Genomic DNA, 18,988 nt, shown 5'->3' on the forward strand with positions numbered 1-18,988 from the left:
ACAGATATGTGGACTTTGGAGCAGGATTTTGGATCAATGAGATCTAAACTATGTTGGGCCTCCCTAGCATGATGCAACAAAAATACAAACCGATACTAATATCATAAATGTTATTTCTGTCAAAGACCCTCAATGTGTGAATTAGTTGTACTTTACTAACACAATGTTTTATCTGTCTAGAACCCAGTTATCACAGAGATCTTCCCAGAGTTTGGACCCAAGTCTGGCGGAACAATGCTCACTATCACAGGTTCATTCCTGGACAGTGGAAATTTGCAACTGGTTACAATGGGAAACGCTACCTGTGTGCTGCAGAGGTTTGCATGTCTACAAATCTACTAAGAGTCAGAGAGTGTTTAAGCGTCATTCACATCTACTCAAGTTTCTTCCTTCATTTGGAAACACTTTAAAATTGAAGTGTCGAATCGATTGAATCGATTAATTGTGATTAATCAGATCTAACATAAAAGTTTGTTTACATAATATATGTGTGTATATAGTTAAATTTATATATATATATATATCATATATACAGTATATACACACACAGACATATATACTGTACTGTGTGTATATATATATATACACACACACACACATATTTATACATATATATATATACACACACAGACGCGCACACACACACACACACACACACACACACACACACACACACACACACACACACACACACACACACACATACATATGTATGCAGTGGCGTACCGTGGGGTTTCAGTCAGGGCCTTCAGTAATGATCTCCACTTAATGTTATTTTTCCCGAAAATTGTTATTGTACACATGTATTGTATCTGATTTAGCATTGTATAGCAACCTCCCCCAACCCAGGTTGGTTGGCTCCCCCAACCTATCGCTGGGCCTCTGGGGCGTTCTGTCACTATGCATCAAAATGTGATTGGAAAATGGCAGCTTCAACAGAAGGCTAGATATACTACTAGTGCTGGTCCACGGAGCTGCGTTTAGATGACATGTGGAAAATCCAACTCAGCCTCACAAAAAATAACCATATTCTTTCTGGAAATATAATCGTAACGTACTGAAATAGACAGTAATTTTTCAGACACACATTCATTTAATTGAATTATGAAAAACTTTTTTTTTTTTTTGCAGAGAAGGCCCTGCTGGCCCTGATGGCCCACCACTGCATGATATACATACATTTAATAATATATATATACACACTTATATATTATGTAAACACAAACTTTTATGTTAGATGCGATTAATCGCAACTAATCGATTTGATATCCCTAGTATAAAAAAATAAAAAAAATTGTCATGAGGTTGGTCTTTTGGTTCACTTAAAAGATTTGTTCAGGAAAACACCACTATTATGCATAAGTGTCTGTTTAAAACATTGTGTTTGCCTTTCTGCAGTATTTCAGCCACAATGTTGACTTGTCGGACACCACCTCAGCCATCACCATCCCAACACAAGGTACAGCTGCACATTGATGGAGTGATTCGTGAAGCTCCTGTCAGCTACACCTACAACGAGAACCCACACATCTCCAGCATCCAGCCCAAGCATTCCTTTATCAGGTCAGTCCCGCAGCCAACATTTAGCGACTTAACATGTGCTTGAAGTTGGGGTTCAACTGGAAGAGTGCATAAATATGCATTTAACAGCAAGGTTTTTGTGTGCGTGTGTGTCCACAGTGGAGGAAGCACAGTGACAGTTCATGGTTTCTACCTCCACTCAGCTCTCCAACCTCAGATGGTCCTCACTGCCGCCACAGAGGGCAAAGTTTTCCAAGTGGTGAGTGTACTGTACATGGCCCTCACAGAGTGCCGAGACATCAAATACCTTTCCTCCCATGTCACAGGCATGTTAGTATCATTAACCCCACTGAATAGTGAAGCAGATCTGCTGATCTGAGAAATAAAGGAAGCAATGTTTCAGAACTGCACTTGGAAAAAGCACACGCAATGTTCTTTATACGATTATCACTTCTAGCTCCCGAAATATTTTTTAAAAACTAGATAGTTCCGACTCTTAGTTTTTTTTTTTCATTTGTAGGTTTTAAATTAAATTTCTTTTTTGTAATGCGTCATTTTTCCCCTATCCAAATTTCTTTAAAACACTTTTTTCATTTTTTTTAATCAATTGATACTTATTTATTTAGTCAATTTTTTTACCTATCCAAGTTCCTTTATCCATTTGTAAAGTTAAATTAAAATCTAATTAAATTAAATTAAAATCAAAGTTGTTATTTTAAATGTTTTTATTCAATTTCTGGAGTTTTTAAATTAATCTAATTTAAATGTATTCAAAATAATAATAAAACTTTTTATATATATATATATATATATATATATATGTTTTGTCTAATTTTCTTTTCTATTCAAGTTTCTTCAACCATTTGAACACACTTTCACATCTCATTTCCTGAGAGCTGTGGTTAACCTGAACTGCTCCTCTCTCAATGGGACCAGACAAATACTCATTTACACACAGTTTCCGCTTATCTGATTTCTCTGGGGGTGGAGTGTGGTCGTGCAGTGGAACAGTGCATGTGAACAAAGCTATCTAATCTTAAGCACACAAGTCTTAGTTATAGTCCAAGACAGGACTCGTACTGACACACATCTTCATTCTGATTGTATCTCTTAATTTCCATTCAGATTCAAAATGTACCTCCTCAAAACATCAGGGTACTTACGGTAATTATCTTACTCGTTTATCTCAAATCAAAGATACTGTACTTAATGCAAAGTGGATAGTGCCACTTTAAAAAACACGTGATGGGTTTGTCAATGATTTTAAGCTCACTTGAAAGAGAAAAATTTCTGCCTTTTCTTAAGGCATCTAGAACACAAAATGAGCAGAGACGGCATGAAATGCAGGCTATCCTTCCAAATGATTTAAGATGGCTCTGCAGCTGTCAGCCTGTAAATTCTTCTCTATAAACAGTGGGGATTAAGACAATATTCTTTTCCTAATTTGTAAAGCACAAGAGGTTTATTGTTTTTTTTCCTCACACTTTTATTGGGGAGCATTGTGGTTGAACACTTCCTGTCTTCTGTCAGCTTTTTTCTGAATCACACTGAATACGACTGTGTAACCCGAGTTGAGCTGTCATCTGTTACGCTGAGGTTCGATCAACGATGGCCGAAACAGAAAAGCGGTCAGGAGCTCAGGTTTCTTGTGGGCTGCATTCACAATCTAGCTGCTGACAGGCCTAAAATGAAAGAAAAGCGGACCGTGATCTCGTTTTCTTCGAGGACACTGCGAATCCCTCCATCAGTTGCATTTTAGTTCCTCTTGCAATCATACATGGACAAGCTCGGCGGGCCAAATGAAGGAGGGTAAAGACCCAAGGCAAATTGTGGTGGCTCAGGAGAAATGGAAGAAATCTCAAGAGCGTTCTTGAATATCTACTTCTGAGATCTCTGCTTAATCCAGGGATCAGCCAATCTCGCCTTTCCCACCAACATAAAAAGCATTTTTCACAGGCTGCAGCTTGTCGCTGGCAATTGGCACTGCCCACGGTCAGGAGCAAACCTGAGAGGGTTTTATTTGTTTAGGGGTATGGCATCTTATTCTTCTTGTTACTAACCAAGGGTCATGTTCAAGTTTTGCTTTGTCTTGGACGTTCCTAAAGGAAGTGAGGGGTGTTAACAGGACTCTAACATGCTCCAGACACCACAGAGGGGTTTCAAGCATGAACAACACCTGTTTTTGGGATTCAAAGGGGGTCATTTTCATGCCACATCCCTCTCTATACATACCAAAATCTGGCTTTCTCATCTCAGTATGATCTTGCTGACACCTTACTCCACTTTGCCTCATGATATCCGAAATTTCATATTCCTTCCTTAGCTTTACCCCCTTTAAAACAGGGTTCCTGTGGATCTTTAAGAAGTCTTGACATGTCTTAAATTCAGTTTGATCAAATTTAAGGCCATGAAAATCTTTAATATCTTAAATCCTAATTATCATTTTAAGATGTCTTAAATTTGGTTTTGAAAACAGGAATCACAATGTGAATAATTCAATCAAAGATATTTGAAGTTTAATAAATAAATGTGAGTCTGTTCAAAGTCATAAGGCGGCACTGTTTATACTAAGGGATTGCTTTTAATCTACTGTTGATGAATTTCAACATGTTTACGTTATGGTTTGTTCATTGTAATATGTGTAGATGGATGTAAAACAGAATGTTTTATCTCCCTTTTCTTTTTGATTGTGCATCTGGAGGTAGTAAAGCATAGACATTTCAAAATAATAATCCATGTATTTCGGGATTGTTTATGCTAAAAGTTGCTAAAAGTCCTGCATTCTGCATAAAATCTTTTTTTTCCTGGTAATTGTTGGTATTTTGATGACTCAAACTATATCTGGCTTTAGTCGTTGTAAACTCATGTGGCTTCTCTTTAGGCCACCCTGTTAAGGAAAGACTAAGAACTTAGTGTATATATATATATATATATATATATATATATATATATATATATACACTAAGTATATAGATTTGACTAGTATTGGCACAATAATCTCTTTATTGCCTTGCATTAAACGCATAGAATTTAATATTGGTCAACCTCTACTTCATATGTATTGATGTATTAGTAGTACACATCGAAAACACATTGAAAGGAGTCATCAAAGATGGTTATATCAGTGGAAATACCTACAGTATATGATAACTTCCCATGAAAATCCTGCAATAAAACATCACTTTAACTGACAACGGGTATATCTATTCCCCAAACACCAATTTGAAATGTTTTCAGTGTCTCCCATCATCCTTTGGCTGCTCTCTTTAGCAGCTGTTATCCAACCCCCTTAAGCCCTTTGAGATACTTGATCTATTCTAAACAATTAAAGGTTGTGTTTGTCGAGCAGCACACCAAGCCAAACTACTTTACAAGTATTTGACTAGTCTCAGCAAATGAGTCTTCAGAACTCTTAATATGCAAAGAGTTGCTATTCAAATACACGTGTTAATTTGCAAATACTTTTTCACAATTCGCTCTCTTCAGTGATAATAGTCTTTGATTTCCATCTGGGGTATTGCTCAACAAAGAGCATTAGCGAAGGAAAGATGTTGTCAGGAAATTTTTTGTACAGTATACATAGCCATATATAGTGAGGAACAGCAATCAGTTACTTTAAGGTATCTTCCTCCATTCACTTTAAATTTGTTTCTTAGTATCTGATCTTTATGTGACCTCCCAGGTCAATGCCTTAATTGCCTTTTTGACAATATAAAATATCAATGTCTTTTATGTGATTAAAAATATTTACTGTGACCTAAACCGGTGTGGGCATTTGACTCTGAAACGACCCTTATGTGAAGTGAGAATTTCTTTGGTTTTTCGACTCTCGAGCGTTGTTAACCTGCCAAGTGTGCAGAGGGAGACACAGGTTTGCTGGATGGAAGTCTTGGAGCAAAGACGACTCGGATGCCTTATGTTCATAAATAATGGCATTGAACAATTTGAATGTGTCTCTTGCTCTAGGGTTATTCTTTATGAAGTGGAGCGTTCACATGAGGACAGCTAATTAAATGGCGGTGACATGCAAATAACAGGCATACTGTAAAATGGGCTGTTGTGGTGTTGTAATGTGGAATGAAAATGGTGTGTGGCAAGACCTGGCAGGGCTGGAGCCACAGCTGGCATGTGAAGCTTTTGAGTTGCAACTCATGCATAATTGCATTGAAACAGTTCTTCAATCTTACAAAGGCTCCTTGTCCACTGCTCTTAAAGTTTGCGATGTATGCTATGCAAACGGATGTGTCTCGCATCTGGTTTAAAAAAGTAATAAACATTACTGTTCAAAGGTTTGGGGTCAGTAAGATTTAATTTTTTGAGAAGTGAATATTTAAATTGATCAGAAGTGACATCAGCATATCAAATCAGCGTATTAGAATGATTTCTGAAGGATCATGTGACTCTGAAGACTGGAGTAAAATAATTCAACTTTGTCATCACAAGAATGAATGACATTTTTTAAATACAATACAACAGAAAAGAGTTATTTTAAATTATAGTAATTCACTGCTTTCACTGAAACACAGAACATGGAAGATCTTAGCATCTGCCAAATGCATAAATGTGAATGTAATGTAAATAATGTTTGCAGTTTGAATGTTTTCTAGAAAGCCTCTGAAATCTGAACTTAAATATGCTCAGTCATGTAATTACCCCGAATCTTGCGAAAACTTGGCCCCTGGTTAAACACTAAAGACTTGTATGAAACTTATATATAAAGATGCTTTACTCCAAAACAAACAAAAGATAATACAAATTGGCCACACAAAAGAATGTACCGGTAACATGCCTAAGCATTGACTTGGCACAACTATAACGACCGAGATGGCTAATATTTGTGTTTGTCTTTTTCTCTATGTCTAGACCTGCAGTCATGATGAGGATAAGCGAAATATCCATTGTATCACGCCCTCCCTGAAAGGCCTCGGTGTTCAGCCTCCAGTTGCCACAAAAATGACCTTTGTGTTAGATGGTTTCTCCACCGATCAGTATGACCTACTGTATGTGGAAGATCCCAAGTTCGAGGAGTTTCAGAAGCCCACCGTTACACCGAGAGGCAACAAGAGCATTCTGGAGATTAAGGTAAGAGCGACGCTCTGCAGGAAAGCAGTTTCATATTTGATCTCAGACAAACACACATACACACATTCACATTGCTCATTGAGTTGGAAGTAAACAATACTGAAACCAAACAGGAAGTTTAGTTCGTTTCCCATTGCGCACCTCCATCTTTCACATTGTTCTCGTTCCCTGAAGGTTACAGCCTCTGACACATTGATGGTGAGATCCTTTGCCCTGGTGAGGTTAGGCTGGTGAAAAAAAAACAGCGTTTTTAACAATGAAATATAAGAGTACACTTTTCTTCTTTTTTTTTTTTAAACCGCCACTCAATAGTCAAACGCAGCTGTTGTGAAGGGGAGGGGGGAGAGGTCGCGTGAGATTCTACTTTTTCTTCCCATGCGAGACCTCAGCATCAAATCCTTCGGTACCCCTCTTGGGACACACACACACACACAGAGAGAGAGAGAGAGAGAGAGACACACTAAACATTGTGTACCGCTTAGGCTCATTTAAAGCCACTATATTCAATAATGGGCACAACAGCAGGCTCAGTTTAGCTTAATTGTCATTAAACTGCCCTATCACTCAGATCATGCACTTTATTCCCATGCAGTCTGTTTGTTTAGATTTTGCAGCTTGATACTTAAGGCCTTCTTTAGGGAAATAAAATTGCACTTGGCAGCACTGCTGACGCTCAAGGGGTTTATCAAAATGTCAGGGATTGTGAGTGTTACTGGTGCCAATGGAGATTTTGCCTGGAAGTTTGCTTTTTAAGTGGTAATTTTTTTGTTTAAGTAACTTGTATTTATTTTAATTATATTTTAATCTACCTTTGAATTATATAAAATCATATTATTTAATGAAAAAGAATAGCTTATTCACACACTATGTATTTATATATTTTTCATTTAAATAAAATGATATATATATATTTTTTAAAATAGGAAAAAGATATAAATATTTGTTTTATTGCAACATAAAAATGATATACAACCTTGTTTGACAGGTATTACAGATCATACAGCAATACATACAAAAAAGAGAAAACTGCAAATATGATACGTTTTCTAAAAATATTAAAAAGCTATGGAACCTTTTTGTCTTGTAAGCATAGGGTCTTCTCATGGTTGATTGATCTAGGTGAGAAGAAAGAAAAAAATATATATAAGTACTTTTTTTGTTTTACATGTATCTCACAGTGCTGGTGGTTTTTAAGTTGTGATCATTTTCTTTTTGTGAATGGCCTAATCTCCTCTAGGGAGCTGGGTCTCACTTGTAAGTGTATATGTGTGTCGGTTCGTATTGGATCTCAGGCTGGCCGGTGCTGTATGGTGACAGGTGCAGTAGTGGAGTGTGTCCAATCTGTAAAGCCCAGGCTGTCATGTAAGGAATGTGATCGCTGTCTTTATTGCCTTCTGCTCTGCTCCACACCAGAGATGCTGCACAATCTATACGCCCCATATACACGCTCAGTCATGGGGCAATTTAAAGCGAGGCAAGTTTTTTTATTATCATCATTCTCTCTCATTTTCCCTTGCAGGTCCCCCCTGTGAATCAGGAGGCGGTGAAAAACGGCGAGGTGCTGAGAGTTTCGAACCGGACTTGTGAGAGCGTCACTTTGGTGGGCAACACGCTCGAATGCACCGTACCCATGGAGCTCCAGACAGCTGCCAAAGAGCTGGAGGTGGAGGTACAAGACTCTTTCATTCTCTACTCGACTTCAGACCACTCCAATCCAGACGGCCCCCATAAGAGCCACTCGTCAGCCAGCCAACTCTGCCCTGCTTGTTTCAGAAGTCTCTCAAAGCACCAAACATGAGCTATTTCTGATCTTAGCAGAGGCCTCTGGGTTGCCAAATGATTATAGTTTCCAGATTAACTCCAAAACCCATATCCCTCCAGGATATGAGGATTAATATCAATGAGTAATTTCCTCAAAGGTGCTCATATTGTAATTTTTATATATCAGGGTCCACCTGCCTTTCTTGTATTTCCTTTCTGGTCACCATTAGCTCAACAAGAACATTAAAAAAAACGTTTCAGGCCCCGATTCTGGCCCCAGACAGTCTGATATGATTGGTGCAAAGATCAAGGAAGCGTTGGTCTCAGCATAAAGTGCTTATCTGTCAGGGAGAGACGGACAACGTGCGTGTGACACGATGCTCTAATCTGACCCCATCACAATATAGCGCGGTAAAACTCATCTCAGCCCAAACTCAATAACACTCCACCACATAAGAGAGGCTCTATCTCTGATCCAATTTCCCCTCCTGCCTGCAGTGGATGTGTGCGTTTCATTTTGCCATGCTGCTTTATGAGCAGTGAAGCCCTCTCTCTGAGTGTAAACGCACCCTGAGGATGTTTCTAGATGGATTGTTGTGATGTTGGAGGTTCAAATGTAAACACTTCGCGGCATATGAAATCTGAAGCAAATGTGCCGCAGATGTGATGGCGTAGATCTTCCCTAGTTGTAGTTTTGCACATACTTGCTTGTCTTTTGTATCTGTAATAATATTTGCTTTTGGTCAAATTTTTTTTGTTTATTAATCAAACAGATACTGCTCTAAAAATAATTATATAATATAATGTTATTTTGTATAATAAAACGTTTTATTTTAAATATTTATCTTTGTTATCCTGCAAAATTGATTATATTAAATATTGATTTATTTAAAAAAATTTTTTTTACAAAATTAGGTGCTATGATCACTAATATTTACTGAAAATAACATGAAGTAATTTGTGTATCCATTGTAGTGGAAGCAGGCCACATCATCCGTGATCCTAGGTCGTGTGGTCTTGGCTCAAGACCAGGACTATAGTATACTGATAACAGGAGGAGTGTGTGTGTCCGTCCTTCTACTGCTCCTGATCGGAGTCTTTGTTTGCATCAAGAGGAAGAAGCATATTGATGGTATGTGACTGTCTGTTTTCATTTATAATCTTTAAGCTGTTTTTGAAGCCTCCTATGGCTATTCAAGATAAATGTGCAACACTTTACATGCAAATGTTCCACATCATTTGTATAGCTAAAGAGCAGTTACCTCTATAAAAAATAATGCAAATATCGACTTTTATATCCAGAATGGAAAACTTTATTATTCAAAACAGCTTTAGATGCAGCCTGTCTTGCAAAAATAAATAAATCATTATTAATCTGTATTTTCCGGACAAAAATATGTTGTAATAGCTCATACAGTTTTTTTTATCAAGTTATCTTGTTTTGATGATGTTTAGATATTTTTACTGGAAAACAAGGAAAAAATACAGATTAAGAATTTTTTTTTTTTTTTTTTGGCAGTAATTCACTTTTCATTCAGAAGTCAGTTTAGCAACCACCTCTGATTCCACCTGATCTCATAACCAGAGATGTTGAACTTGCTGATGGCTATTTGAAATGAAATGAACTGAATTTGAATGCTATGAGATTGTGAGATAAAGAAAGAGAGGGGTTTCTGGGTTTGTTTGTGGGAGTTGACGCTGCTGAAGTCAATGGTGGAGCGATCTGTCCCTTTTTTCCTCTCCTTGGTCTCTCTCTCACCCTCTGTCTCTCTCTGGTTGTAGATTTAGCTAAGGCTATGGTTTGGTATGACGGCCGGGCTCACATTCCGCACTTGGACATGTTGGCAAACGCGAGGAGTGTCAGTCCGACTAATGAAATGGTGTCTCACGAGTCGGTGGACTATAGAACCACTTTGCTTGAGGGTATGTTCTCACGCTTTGCTGCCTCTCGCTCAAAACACACGCTGGTGGAGGTTTGCCTTATCTGCTGATCTCAGACCAGTTTTGCTTTTTTCTCTTCACGGCTCTGGATAGTGAAGACTGGTCTTAGATCATCGCAGAAAGGCAACTTTTTTCCAGTTCTCCAAACACATACGCTTTCTGACCTTACCCTCTGCTCTCTCCCCTCTCTCTCTGAAGATATTACATGCTTCCGTGCTTTGCCTCTGCCTCCTTTTTTGTCTGAAAAGACAAAAAAATCCCCTCTCATCTGTATAGACGGGTTTAGAATTTCCTCAGCTCTTTGTAGTTGGTGTAATGACTCTGCCTCCCAGAATTTCACTGCTTTGTTCAGGTGACCCCAGGCCTCTGCGAACAAGTCATTGACTTTTGACCTCTCGACCCCATTGCCTTGCAGACCAAAACTTGCCTCTGTCACAGACAGAGTCCTGCCGGCCTCATCTCTACGCACATGCCCATGTGGATCTGTCCCCAATGCTGGGGCCGATGGAAGGGGATCTGGCGTCTCCGCTGTTGCCCTCTAATGCACCCATAGATCTGGGCAGCCTTCACCCTGAGCTGCTGAAGGAAGTGCAGCATGTGGTCATCGCCCGAGAAGATCTGCTCTTGCATGTGAATGAGATCATCGGGAGAGGTGAGGGAACACAAATATCAGTGTTAAAATGATGGTCATTACTGCTTGTTGATATCCAAACATTTAGGGTTGGTAAGATTTTTTTTTATGTTTTTAAAAGAAGTCTCTTCTGCTCATCAAAGCTGCATTTATTTGATTGAAAATACAAAAAGAAAAAAAACTGTAATATTGTGAAATATTACAATTTAAAATAAACTGTTTTCTATTTAAATATATTTTAAAATGTAATTTATTCCTGTGATGCAAAGCTGAATTTTCAGCATCATTACTCTAGTCTTCAATGTCACATGATTTTTTAGAAATCATTTTAATATGATGATTTGCTGCTTAAGAAACGTTTCTTATTATTATCAATGTTGAAAACTGCTGTGCTGCTTAATATTTTTGTGGAAACCATGATACTTTTTTTCAGGATTCTTTGATGAATGGAATGTTCAACAGAACAGCATTTATTTGAAACAGAAATCTTTTGTAACATTATAAATGTTTTACTGTCACTTTTGATCAATTAAATGCATCCTTGCTGTATTAATAAAAAAAAAAAAGAATCGTAACGTCCCCCAAACTGTTGAACAGTAGTTTACTTTTACAAAATAGTGGTGCTTGCCAAGATACCCAAAAACCTTTATTACCATTGCTCATACTTAGGTTGGATATTTGGAATTAATTTATTAAAAAAATTATACCTAAAATGACTTGAACACACTTGAATACTATAATTAATCAAAATTAATTTGGATATTTTTAGGGGTATAATAAAAAAATGTGATACAGCTGTCCTGATATCTAAATGAAGATAAAAAAAAAAGCCTCATTAAAAAAAGTTTTCTTAAAACCAGGAAGTGAACCAGTTATGTAAAAATGTTATTAATATTTGAAAAACTTTTGTCTGCCAAATCAAAGTCATGAGGTGTGCGACCAACATTGAGAAAAAAATAGCATAAAACAAGAAAAGATATCATAGAGAGGACAGCTGTATTTGTGTCAAGGTCAGTAACCCTCATTTAAAAAATACAAGTTTTAAACTAGATATTTGTACTTTTTATTTGTCATTGACCCAAAAATCTAGTTTCTTTGTACTGTTACTGTAACTTACAAGCACATTTGGCAACAAAGCTTTGCAAAAAAGGTGCATTACAAGAAATCCAATAGCTCAAATTGAGGGATTTAGCTGAGGGAATCAGTTTCAGACGTGGTTAAAGTTAACAGGTTAAACTGTGACAATCAGCCCGGCAGGTTGGACATTTGAACGTTAAATTGCCCGTCCTCTTATTGTACTACAGAAGTGGGGGTATGAACGTGTGTATCATATTTACTATGGCGCTCAGGTGAAAACCACTCTCCAGTCCTCCTTAAACCCCTGCACAATACTCCTAAAACCCATCACCCCTGTGGGAAAACCAAGCCCTGTATGTGTGTGTGTATGCCCATGTTTGTGCATGTGACACAAAGCGATTTATAGAGCGAGAGGAAGAGGCCGTGCGTGCATGTGAGTATGTTGGGGTGCTTGGGGTGGCATGTGTGGTGATTTGTTCCCGTGTTAAATTCCAGGCTCATTGTTGGGCCGTCTCAGGGCTCCCTGCCGGTAATCTGACTCGGCTGCCATCTGGGAAGACGTGATAGCAGAGCTGGAGAGAGATTACAGCACTCCACGCTCTATTATTTCAAAACAACACCCCGACTCTCTCTCGCCCTCTGTTCTCCATGCCCTCATTAGAGAGAATACCCTGCCCAGACACTTGTAATTGGTTCATCTTTAAGTTATACACCACGCTGCCCTCCAGACGTTCTGTTCAAGTTCATATTTCACAGCATTCTTACAGTCATTCTTTTATGCGTTTGTTTTGCAAAGTCTCACTATTACTATAGCTCATAATTAGGGTCAGAGATTTTAACAGCCTTAATTATTAAATTGCATTGCACGCTATTTGTGCTACAGACATGAATTATACTTTCCTTCAAATCACGCAGGTTACGTCTAGCCAATTAGACATAACATGTTTGAATATCGGTCAATAACACTATAGCAGTTGCCATAATAATGTACACAACCATTCAAAAGTTTGTAGTCGGTACGATTTCTAAAAATGTCTTTGAAAAATACCGTATGCTCAACAACAAGGGTGCATTTATTTGATCAAAAATGCAGTAAAAACTGTAATATTGTGAAATATTATTACAATTTAAAATAACTGTTTTCTATTTGAATATATTTTAAAATGTAATTTATTTCCGTGATGTGAAAGCTTGCAACATTTCCAGATCCCATTCTGCATGCCCTCTCTGTATTGTCCCTTGTCAAAAAAGGTGCTAAAACAGAATTAAACAAGCAGGTGTACAGTAAAAACTAAAACGAACCTCATACTGTTGGGTTTACATGTCACTTTTTGTGATTTAGAAAGTACAAAATCATACTGCGTGAGACGAAGAGACTCGGAGAGAGAAAGTTTGAGTATAACGGATCAATTGTTGTCCCAGTACAATATATTCACACTCCATTGTTCTTGCTTTTGGACTCGACGCGATACGCACCTGCTATGCCCACACTTCGCTCTGGCATAAAATGCTTTGATAGATTGATGTGCTAATAATCTCTGCATCTTTTCCTGTCTTTGTGTGCACTAGGGCACTTTGGCTGCGTGTTCCACGGAACCCTGCTCGAACCAGATGGCCAGAAGCAGCACTGCGCCATCAAGTCCTTGAACAGTGAGTTTAACAACATGAGTGTTGAGATGGTACAGTTGCAAGCACAGAGAAATGCAGCTCTAAAATCTGATTGGATGAGCCACATTCAACAACTTTCATGGGGGTTTTAGGCACTTTATTGTGCCAGACACTCCTTAAACATGGGAAAACCACTGTAATGTATCATTGAGTGGCCCTATTAAATCCTACCGAAAAGATGTTAAAATACCTTTAGGATACCCATAATTATGCTACACATAGGTTACACATCCACTCTGAATGCAGTTTGACATCTCTTTACAGAGAAATGACGTATGACTGTTGAGACTGTTTTAATATGGCTGTGTGATGAAGATGATGATGATGAATGCACAGCAGAGCAGCCATATCACATTAGAGATGCCTCTAATCATGTCATGTCACTGAGAGCTTTTTTAGATTTATGACCCGAGCTTTATTTTTCTGTCTCAGTTCTCAACAAGAACTGTTGCCTAACTACACTATAAATGTATAATGTTTACCTTTTTACTTTTAACTTTTAGACAAGGGTGCATATACTGTGTGTGTGTGTGTGTGTGTGTGTGTGTGTGTATATATACAGGTCCTTCTCAAAAAATTAGCATATTGTGATAAAGTTCATTATTTTCCATAATGTAATGATAAAAATTTAACTTTCATATATTTTAGATTCATTGCACACCAACTGAAATATTTCAGGTCTTTTATTGTTTTAATACTGATGATTTTGGCATACAGCTCATGAAAACCCAAAATTCCTGTCTCAAAAAATTAGCATATCATGAAAAGGGTCTCTAAACGAGCTATTAACCTAATCATCTGAATCAACTAATTAACTCTAAACACCTGCAAAAGATTCCGGAGGCTTTTAAAAACTCCCAGCCTGTTTCATTACTCAAAACCGCAATCATGGGTAAGACTGCCGACCTGACTGCTGTCCAGAAGGCCATCGTTGACACCCTCAAGCAAGAGGGTAAGACAGAAAGAAATTTCTGAACAAATAGGCTGTTCCCAGAGTGCTGTATCAAGGCACCTCAGTGGGAAATCTGTGGGAAGGAAAAAGTGTGGCAAAAAACGCTGCACAACGAGAAGAGGTGACCGGACCCTGAGGAAGATTGTGGAGAAGGACCGATTCCAGACCTTGGGGGACCTGCGGAAGCAGTGGACTGAGTCTGGAGTAGAAACATCCAGAGCCACCGGGCACAGGCGTGTGCAGGAAATGGGCTACAGGTGCCGCATTCCCCAGGTCAAGCCACTTTTGAACCAGAAACAGCGGCAGAAGCGCCTGACCTGGGCTACAGAGAAGCAGCACTGGACTGTTGCTCAGTTTTGCATGTCATTCGGAAATCAAGGTGCCAGAGTCTGGAGGAAGACTGGGGAGAAGGAAATGCCAAAATGCCTGAAGTCCAGTGTCAAGTACCCACAGTCAGTGATGGTCTGGGGTGCCATGTCAGCTCCTGGTGTTGGTGCACTGTGTTTTATCAAGGGCAGGGTCAATGCAGCTAGCTATCAGGAGATTTTGGAGCACTTCATGCTTCCATCTGCTGAAAAGCTTTATGGAGATGAAGATTTCATTTTTCAGCACGACCTGGCACCTGCTCACAGTGCCAAAACCACTGGTAAATGGTTTACTGACCATGGTATTACTGTGCTCAATTGGCCTGCCAGCTCTCCTGACCTGAACCCCATAGAGAATCTGTGGGATATTGTGAAGAGAAAGTTGAGAGACGCAAGACCCAACACTCTGGATGAGCTTAAGGCCGCTATCGAAGCATCCTGGGCCTCCATAACACCTCAGCAGTGCCACAGGCTGATTGCCTCCATGCCACGCCGCATTGAAGCAGTCATTTCTGCAAAAGGATTCCCGACCAAGTATTGACTATTGAGTGCATAACTGAACATAATTATTTGAAGGTTGACTTTTTGTATTTAAAACACTTCTTTTATTGGTCGGATGAAATATGCTAATATTTTGAAAAGGGTCTCTAAACGAGCTATTAACCTAATCATCTGAATCAACTAATTAACTCTAAACACCTGCAAAAGATTCCGGAGGCTTTTAAAAACTCCCAGCCTGTTTCATTACTCAAAACCGCAATCATGGGTAAGACTGCCGACCTGACTGCTGTCCAGAAGGCCATCGTTGACACCCTCAAGCAAGAGGGTAAGACAGAAAGAAATTTCTGAACAAATAGGCTGTTCCCAGAGTGCTGTATCAAGGCACCTCAGTGGGAAATCTGTGGGAAGGAAAAAGTGTGGCAAAAAACGCTGCACAACGAGAAGAGGTGACCGGACCCTGAGGAAGATTGTGGAGAAGGACCGATTCCAGACCTTGGGGGACCTGCGGAAGCAGTGGACTGAGTCTGTAGTAGAAACATCCAGAGCCACCGGGCACAGGCGTGTGCAGGAAATGGGCTACAGGTGCCGCATTCCCCAGGTCAAGCCACTTTTGAACCAGAAACAGCGGCAGAAGCGCCTGACCTGGGCTACAGAGAAGCAGCACTGGACTGTTGCTCAGTTTTGCATGTCATTCGGAAATCAAGGTGCCAGAGTCTGGAGGAAGACTGGGGAGAAGGAAATGCCAAAATGCCTGAAGTCCAGTGTCAAGTACCCACAGTCAGTGATGGTCTGGGGTGCCATGTCAGCTCCTGGTGTTGGTGCACTGTGTTTTATCAAGGGCAGGGTCAATGCAGCTAGCTATCAGGAGATTTTGGAGCACTTCATGCTTCCATCTGCTGAAAAGCTTTATGGAGATGAAGATTTCATTTTTCAGCACGACCTGGCACCTGCTCACAGTGCCAAAACCACTGGTAAATGGTTTACTGACCATGGTATTACTGTGCTCAATTGGCCTGCCAGCTCTCCTGACCTGAACCCCATAGAGAATCTGTGGGATATTGTGAAGAGAAAGTTGAGAGACGCAAGACCCAACACTCTGGATGAGCTTAAGGCCGCTATCGAAGCATCCTGGGCCTCCATAACACCTCAGCAGTGCCACAGGCTGATTGCCTCCATGCCACGCCGCATTGAAGCAGTCATTTCTGCAAAAGGATTCCCGACCAAGTATTGACTATTGAGTGCATAACTGAACATAATTATTTGAAGGTTGACTTTTTGTATTTAAAACACTTCTTTTATTGGTCGGATGAAATATGCTAATATTTTGAGACAGGAATTTTGGGTTTTCATGAGCTGTATGCCAAAATCATCAGTATTAAAACAATAGAAGACCTGAAATATTTCAGTTGGTGTGCAATGAATCTAAAATATATGAAAGTTTAATTTTTATCATTACATTATGGAAAATAATGAACTTTATCACAATATGCTAACTTTTTGAGAAGGACCTGTATATATATATATATATATTAGTAGTCAACATTTGAAGCGGATCAAAACCTTTCATCAAAGTTATACGGGAATTTTGAACAAGGTCAAGGTCTTATTTATATAGTACCTTAAAACGTGATTTTTTTTTTTTATCCACTTCAAATGTTGACTACTGTATATATACTATATATGCATACGTATGTATATATATATATTTATATATATATATATATATAGTTGCAGTCATGAAACTCTAGAAGGCGCAGACTGACCTTTACATGCAGCCTCCAAGCAATCGCATCATTACTGCATGGCACAGGCTGATTGATCTGCTGATCCTGCAGCCATTGAGATTTATTGCTTGATATTTAAATAATCTGGTTCATTGTTTGCTGTAAGTTAGTCCTGCAGCGCACTATCAGAGTTCCTCTGAAATCCTCCACCTCCCCCAGCTCCACCTGCCTAGATCTGCTAAGGCAGTGCTTCCCAAACCTGTCCTGGCGACCCACCAACACTGCACGTTTTCTTTGTCTCCCTAATCAAACACACCTGATTCAACTCATCAGCTCATTATCACATGGGTTAATGAGCTAATGAGTTGAATCAGGTGTGTTTGATTAGGGAGACAAAGAAAACGTGCAGTGTTGGTGGGTCGCCAGGACAGGTTTGGGAACCACTGCGCTAAGGCATTTATTTATGTCTATTTATGCAGCAGCAGCAGCAAATCTTACCTGCTCACAGCAGTGTGTCTGTGTAACTTTTGGTACTTGCTCTGCAGAAGCAGGAATAATCAGCAGCAGTGTAGAAGATCTAGTCTGCCAATATCAAATACTTTAACATTGCCATATTTAATAACATGCTAAAACTATTCAGAGAGTTGTCATGATTAAAAAAGTTTTTATTAATTTTAATTTCAGTTTTAGTTATTTTAGTACATGAATGGAAACTAAATGAAAATGAGAAATGTTGCCTTGGGAACGATATATATTTTTGTTACTTTTTTATATATAAAGTAACGTTTGAAAATGTAACTTAAGTGACTATTAATGATTTTTGTTTTAGTTAATTATAATAACCCTGGTGCAAAGTTAATAATGAGGAATTGATTGACTACTTTAGGGCTGTTCCCAGAACAGTTTTGGATTTGTGAGGATCCTAAGCTACACTGACAGGATTCAGTGTAGCGTAGGATGCCTCATTGCTCAGAATCAGTCTTCTGTAAGACATGTACACACAGGCCTTTTCTTTTTTGTGTACACATAAGCCTCTCATTCTCTTAGTGAAAGGTTAAACATCTGTTTAATCTCCTCAAAACGTGAAAGCTCCACCAACAAGATTAAGCGAGGCACAGCTAAAATGGCAGGACCAACAGATTCTCAGAGCTCAGCTAGTAAAGGTGCGCTCATATCACAGTGGATTATGTCTCCGCTCTGAAACCTCCCGGGTGAAATATCAGGCCGTGTGTGATAAAACACTTGATAGTGTTGGGGATAATTTATAAGTCATGGTGAATAGTTCACTGACAATTTGGCAGGTTTATTGCTTACTCAGAAAATGTATAGCAGGATAGATTTTAAAGGAGTCATTTTGCATGTGTAAATCTAGGCTGGGGGTGATACTAAAAACCATTGTGGTGATCTTTGAACTGCTGAGACTTATTGTGCATTTATGTGGCAGGAATCACTGATATAGAGGAGGTGTCTCAGTTCCTGAAGGAGGGCATCATCATGAAAGACTTCAGCCATCCGAATGTACTCTCTTTGCTGGGAATCTGCCTGCCCAGCGAGGGCTCGCCTCTCGTCGTGTTGCCCTACATGAAGCATGGAGATCTACGCAACTTCATCAGAGATGAAACTCACGTACGTGGTGGCAGCGTCTCCAACGACTTTCAGCACAACTTCAGTATCAGACTGTAGTTTCAGACAGGGTTATGGCTATTCAAAATATAATAAAGATAATTAAATGGTGACAGTACCTTGTGGTGAAGTGCTTTGTTGT

General features: G+C 39.1%; 1 protein-coding gene across 2 annotated transcripts in view; it reads left to right on the plus strand.

The window, feature by feature from the left end:
* The window catches only part of met (MET proto-oncogene, receptor tyrosine kinase), a 48,520-nt gene that overhangs the window by 24,925 nt on the left and 4,607 nt on the right, over positions 1-18,988 (plus strand). The window contains exons 8-17 of one of the 2 annotated variants that reach the window (XM_056251042.1): positions 181-317; positions 1,399-1,563; positions 1,681-1,780; positions 6,385-6,603; positions 8,123-8,272; positions 9,340-9,496; positions 10,147-10,287; positions 10,721-10,957; positions 13,583-13,663; positions 18,668-18,849. In XM_056251042.1, the coding sequence (XP_056107017.1) occupies positions 181-317; positions 1,399-1,563; positions 1,681-1,780; positions 6,385-6,603; positions 8,123-8,272; positions 9,340-9,496; positions 10,147-10,287; positions 10,721-10,957; positions 13,583-13,663; positions 18,668-18,849 (1,569 nt within the window). The remainder of the gene's footprint in view (positions 1-180; positions 318-1,398; positions 1,564-1,680; positions 1,781-6,384; positions 6,604-8,122; positions 8,273-9,339; positions 9,497-10,146; positions 10,288-10,720; positions 10,958-13,582; positions 13,664-18,667; positions 18,850-18,988) is intronic. The other variant, XM_056251043.1, reaches the window with a different exon arrangement.

Source organism: Rhinichthys klamathensis, unplaced genomic scaffold (genome assembly GCF_029890125.1).
Source record: "Rhinichthys klamathensis goyatoka isolate OS25496 unplaced genomic scaffold, OSU_Roscu_1.1 h1tg000076l_1, whole genome shotgun sequence".
NCBI lineage: Eukaryota > Metazoa > Chordata > Actinopteri > Cypriniformes > Leuciscidae > Rhinichthys > Rhinichthys klamathensis.